Source organism: Glossina fuscipes, unplaced genomic scaffold (assembly GCF_014805625.2).
Source record: "Glossina fuscipes isolate IAEA_lab_2018 unplaced genomic scaffold, Yale_Gfus_2 27, whole genome shotgun sequence".
Lineage (NCBI taxonomy): Eukaryota > Metazoa > Arthropoda > Insecta > Diptera > Glossinidae > Glossina > Glossina fuscipes.
Window position 1 is genome coordinate 7,382,073 of NW_023998422.1, and position 6,653 is coordinate 7,388,725.

Sequence of the window (6,653 nt, forward strand, 5' to 3'; positions counted from 1 at the left end):
TCTGAAAAAAATTCAATAACGCTTTATGGCCATATAAAAGAAAAAATGTAAGCACTTTCAACTTATCCTTGTATATTTTTATGCGTTCAGAGCATTTCATAAACATATCTCTTTGGCGGCTAACAGTAATAAATAAAACAGAAAATAAGCACAAGACAGATAAGCACGGATTTGGTCTTAATCCGATACAATTTCTTTCTTATTTTGTTTTTATACGTTTAAGTTATAAATATTATACATTTTTTGTTTATTTATTTATTTTTTTTTTGTGCAATTAACGCTTAAAGAGTTTGTTCGTTAAAACACTACTATTGAAATCTAATTTTTTTTTATTGCTACTAAAATTGCTTTCAATTAATCCTAATAATAGTTAGTGGTTAGTTTTTAATTAATTATCATGGTTTTTATACGTTTACCTTTCATGGCATTAAATAGCGAATTGGGAAATAATTGGACTTTGTCTCATAGTAAGCATGTTTAATTTAATTCCACATTACCTTGTAGTTGCCTTCCACCCAATTTCAAGGCCATCTACTGTCATCTTCTGCAAAAACCAAACGGCTGCACTTGAAAACAAACAAGTAGGTTATGTTCAACATTTTGGACGTTTTTTCGACACCCACTACTTCAATGTGATTATAAGTGCATGTACGTTACTTTACGATAATCGTATCATGCGAGTATCTTCTTACGGATAGCGAGTTACCTTTACTTTATACTTAAACTTTAGACAGTAAATCTTTTGTTATTGATTGGCATTACTTTGTCCACTGTGCCGAAAAGTTTCTAAAACCCTCTTTAATAATTTTACATTGGCATAGGTTGCAGCATGTAACCTATGGGTGAAGAATATTACCTTTTTCAGTCGAGAGATGCGGACGAAAAGCAGGGAAGGCCAAAAAAAGCACATCTTCTTCAGCTTACTGTAGTAAGCTTCCTTTTTTTATTAGAAGCAGAATGACAAACTTGAACACTACCATCCGTAGAGGAGTAACGTAAAGAAGAGCGCGCGCGTGTGCGTAAGAGATGTTTGGGACTTCTGCTCATTAAACGCTTAAGCGATTAATGACAAGTGATGTATGATTTTTTAGTTAGTTATATACGGTGTTTGTGTAACTCCAACAGAGCAACCCATAAAACTGATCCCAACAACATCATCCAGGCGGTCTTGTTTTTCAAAGTTCGTTAGCTTAGAGGCTTAAACTAAAACCATTTACTTTTAGATGCAAGATACGGAGTTCGGTTCGTTCATTCAGCGCTTGTGTTTGCCGTTTATGTTTATGTGTTTTTGTTGCTGTTGTTGTTGTTGTTACAAACAGCATTTCTTGTTATCGCTTTCGTTTCTGCGCAAACTTCCATTCATTGCCGAAACTAAACGTAGGTAAATGAATGAGTTGAGAGTGAGTGTTTAACGTGAGTTGCTTGTAGCTGAGATGGAAGTATAAATCGAATCTGGATTCGAACCACAATCACAGTCGAAGCCAAAGTGTCTTACAGTAACGTACTCTAAGTATCACACAAATTTAAATTTAAACTACGTTATCGCGTGTCCCGGAAATTGTATTCCTTATTAACATAAAAAACATCATGAAGTTTCTCGTAAGAAAAACGTTTTTTTTTTTTTTGTTTCTTTTGTATCCATATAAGGCGATAACCGACAATTGCAATTTTTTTTGTATTTTTTGCTTTTTAGATCTTGTGCTCATTTGTTGTTGTTGCTGCCAGCGCTTTGAAAATCCACGATTTAGGTCATTTCGGTGGACACGAACATGGACATGAACATGGACATGAACAAGAACATGGACACGGACACGAACAGGAGCATGTGGAATTCAGCCATCATGAAGTTGCTCCCCAACACGAGGAAACCGAACATCATTCTCACGTTGAGCACAAGCACGCCCAATCTCATCAAAGCGTCAAATTGCATCACTATCATGCCGTTCCTGTTTACGTTAAGAAGGAAGATCAACATTTAGTCAAGAAACCCGTCGAAATTGGAGACACCAAGCAAATATTGAAACTCATTCATCCCGAAACTGAGAAGAACCATAACCACGGTGCCGTATTGGAGGAACATAGCGAATCCAAATTCCATCATATCGGTCATTATGAAGAGCCACACTTTGAACATTATCATCATCATGAATAAGACTCTATGATAAGCTTCATACGTAGGCTGTAAATACTCGCGAAGAGATCCTTCTTGTGATGTTCCTTTTTACTCATTTCAACCATTGTAGGAGTAAATCTCCAAGCGATAGTGATTTTCCTTTCGATATAACATAATAAATTAACACAATTTCTTCTTTCATGGATTTCCTTGCTTTTCTTGCTCTACATTTTTTTTTTTTTTTTTTTATTATTATGTTAATTTTGCGTTAAAATGAATTTTTTTTATATTTTTGTTTTTTGTGTGAATGATTCAAAATGAAAGAAATGCATTTTAATGTAACCTATTCATAGTGTAACATGCACACGCATATGTTGCATAATTTAGATAAAGCTTAGTACACACATTCGTGCAATAGACGTGAAGTAAAAGTGACTTATTCGCGTGCACATAACAATAATAATATTGGTAATAAGCTGGCCAACTGTGCACATTTAAGCAATGCACTTATGCACTTTTCTTCTTTTCTTTTTGGCGAAATTCATTAAGAATTTTTACCTCCAAAAGGCCTTTCATTTGCATTGGTGCTTATGGCAAAAAAAAAAAAAAAAAAAAAAAAAAATAGAAAATGATAATTAAGGAATACGGATGCGTCATGTGCTTCCTACCCAAGACGATATATAGAGGAAATTGTCCTCTGTCGGCTAAAATGAGAAGAAAGGATTGTATCGTGATTATGATACCTCCGCTATCACAAAGGGTATAGGACGAATTATTTTTTTTCCCAAAAACGTTCATTTTGGTAATAAATATGAGTTACGTTATGATTTACGGATAGACGGAATTAAGTATTCTTCCCGACGCGTGTTCTTGACGCCCACAATTTGAAACCATCAAAGAAAAATATACATGCTCTTGTCCGCATAATATATAACATAGGAACAGACATGCGGAATTTGAGTCAATGAACTCATGTTGAATAGGAATGCGTGCACACCTGTAGAACATAGGAGTCGTCTTACTGGGTATTACAAAAATAACAAAAACAAGAAGCGACAGCATAGGTCACCGCTTAGCGACGGGGAATTGAACCCCGGTCTCTCGAATAATAACCAAGGATACCAGCTCGATTGAGACGTGCAGGTGGACTAATTAGACGCATGGACAGACATCGGACGTAAATTCATAAATTTGAATCATTTTCTAAGTTGATCGGCACAACCATTGTTTGTCTACCGACTCGTCCAGCTCATTGACTTGTGTCAGAGACAATTGACTTCGCTCGAAAATCGCTTTGTTTAATTAATTTTCTATCATTTGATCTTGTAGTCCTTCTGCGTATCCAGCTTCCCATCAATGATCTTGAAATTATGCTGTGAAAAGTTTCCCATCATTTGCTCCGTTTGCTTTTATATATATATAGCTTTCTGCAAAAAATTGCTCTTTGTATAAGAAGCTTTTGCTTGCGAAAAGCTTTAATTAGCTCTCTCTCCCTCTCTGGTTATAGCATGTGAAAGGTAGCGATATTTTTTCTTTTCTGTTGCGCATAATTACAAGCTTGAAAAGCTTTTTGTTGTTGCCGTTTACTTTGTAAAGCTAGTAGCTGTTGTTGTAAATGCAAATTTTTGTTTACATTTGCCCTGCACGTGCTATTGTTTACATTTGAAAAGTAAGAAAGAAAAGTCAGTAAGTATGCAAATTAGCGACTTGTGTGTTTTGTTTTTGCATTTTATACACAGATTTATTTGTCTTCTATTCTCTTTGTAGTTATTGCTATTTCGTTAATTTAAATTATTTATCACAATTTTTAATCATAAAAAATTTGTAATAGTATTGCTATTATTATAAATTTTTAAAATCTTTACTATTAAAAATATAATAAATTCGCTTTTTTAAATTTCACTTTTGCACGTTTTGATCTTGATTTTCTCAACATTTGTTGGATATAATCGTGGAATTAATTGAGAATGAACAAAGGAGTAGTGCTGGTGGTAAAATTTTCTCTTTAACTTCTCTTCCAATGTATCTTTGAATGTCTAACTTTTAAATTAGGTCATCCATAATTAGCGGTGCAGAAGCAGCAGACCTTGCCGCTCGACCAGCTTGTCCATTGACCAATAAACCGATATGACTTGGTATACAAGGCATTTTAATTTTATCGCCGCTTGTTGTGCTGATATTTCTTAAGTTGTTGAAGATGCTCCAACTCGGAATCAAGGGTTTTCGAATAGCTTTTAATACAGACAAACTATCAGTGACAATGATAGTTTTGAGTTTACCTTTTTAAGAACCTTAAGGTTGGCTTCGGAATGTAAAAAAAATATAAATAATACTAAGATCGGCCACACGTGGTTTTGTTGCACTGTTTTATTAAACACTAAGAAATTAAGGACGGAAAATATTTTTACATCACAAAGCTACAGGGATCGTTGCAACAGAGTTTAATATAGTCATAATCAATACCGCTGATCATATTCTTAATAACTGTTGTTTCTTGTGAAATATTTCCTCGTTGTTGTTGGTATGTGAAATATTATGTCAAGCCACACTTACCTTCTTTTTAAAAATTTTCAAATGCTTGTTAAATAGTTGACAAACACAGGATTTCAGCTTCAGCATTACTCAAAGATATATACATGAAATATGTAATATAAACGCTTAGCATAAAAATAAATATGTAATATAGTATATAAATACTCATTAATCAATCTGAAAAGAAAGCAGAAAACGGCATATTTGATACATTTTGACAATACTTCACAAAGTTAGAAAATGGCTATAACAGTGTCGATCTCAGGATTAAAGATTTATAATTTTGTTTTAATTAACATAAATTTTGGAGACTTTTCAAGTGGGTATAAAGCTTTGCTTTTCCCTTTCTTGTAAAACGCTCTTTTCTTTAAAAGTGAAAAACTCTTGATGTCAGTGTTGCTGTTTTTTTTCTTCTTCTAAATAAAATTCACGAATTTATTGAAAATTCACCATAAATTAATTTTTTCGTTTGGCGACCATTAAAACTGCCATGAGAATATATATTTAAAATAAGAAATTCCCTTAATGGCAAGTGCTCGTGTTCGTGCTTTAAAAGCTTTAAAGCGATGGTTGCAAAGCATAGCAGAGTATCAGTTTGAGACAGTTGGAAATAAAATATGCATTATTGGCATTACTGTTTTTCTCCGCTTTTTTTAATAGAGGTCAGCTATCTCGTTAGCAATTTTATAGGCTTAACGTATTTATTTATGTCTACATAATATTATTATTTTTCCGTGCTGCATTACCGGGATTTATATTTTCTTTTAAAATTATATATATACATATAATCAAACAAGTAAGTAAGTAACGCCGAATTTACGTTTTGAAAAGAGTACTGCCAACCCAAAGAAAATAGCATCAAAACCCAACAATGTTTTTTCAATTTCATTCCATTTCATTGTTCCACTTTCGCTTGGTTTAAAATGTATTCAAATTTCATTAAATTTTCGGTTGACAGTAAGGAACGGTCTCTCTCTCTCTCTCTCTCTCTCTTTACTTTGCACGATTGATTGTTCTCTTCTAAAGAAGAGAAAACAAAATATAGAGAGAAAATTGCCACTTTTTAACAATTGCTTACATGAATATAAATCTAAGCATTGATTTTTTTTACTCAATTTTTGCTGCCGTAGCAAAGCAAATTTTACTCTCTTACTCTCAAAGAGATAAAAAGGCACAGCAAAGTAAATTTCACTGTCAAAACGGAAAAAAGAAATCCACATTCATATAATATTTTGGATATTTGAAAAAATTTTAAAAATATTTTAAATAACTATACGAATAGTTAATAGCTTTAAATACAATTGATATTTTTAAATGTTCAAAGTTAATAAATCAAATAATTCAATTTTTTCAATTTTATCTTTTATACTCTTCTTAATATTAATAAGAATGATCATGTAATGATAATGTAATTTTATTTTATTTATATAAGAGAGGAATCATCGCATTGTAACAAAATCCTTTCAATGCTTATGAATATTTAAATGTTCCATACATTTGGAAAAGATATAGACAGGAGAAAATAAAAGCTATCGTCCATAAGTTTCTATAAATTGAGAATTTATGTTATCATAATACAAGCATTATGAAAAAAGATCTATAAGAAGTATATAGCGTTCATCTCTAGCTAAAAATCTTATTTACGGTATTTTGTCATTGGTGTGGTGTCTAAAATCTCAATGTAAACTTTTCAATTTTAATTAATTTCTCCATCCACGGAGGGTTTTAAAAATTCGACTCATTCTAAAATTTTAATTTAAGCATTTCTAGAGAAGAGAGAAATCACCTTTTGAGAGTAAAATTTACTTTGTTATGCATTCTTACGAAAGATGTTTTTCACTTTTCTGAGAAGAAAACTTACTTTGCTGTAAACTCTTATGGAAAATTTTATTTGACTTTTCTGAGAGTAAAATTTACTTTACTTTCAGTTTGAAATGCTTGTGACTACACAAAGTATGCAATATGTTCGAGGGTTCGAAGGTTCGACGAAAGCCTTTCAAACATGTTG

The 6,653-nt window shown here is 32.4% G+C and overlaps 1 protein-coding gene across 1 annotated transcript; it reads left to right on the forward strand.

Annotated features, from left to right (window-relative positions):
- The first annotated feature begins 1,420 nt into the window (after positions 1–1,420).
- Positions 1,421–2,318, forward strand: LOC119636010 (histidine-rich glycoprotein-like). Its single transcript, XM_038031077.1, has 2 exons — positions 1,421–1,599; positions 1,694–2,318. Exons 1-2 carry the CDS (start codon positions 1,588–1,590, stop codon positions 2,150–2,152), a joined length of 471 nt encoding a protein of 156 aa, XP_037887005.1. The 5' UTR covers positions 1,421–1,587; the 3' UTR covers positions 2,153–2,318.
- The last annotated feature ends 4,335 nt before the right edge of the window (positions 2,319–6,653 follow it).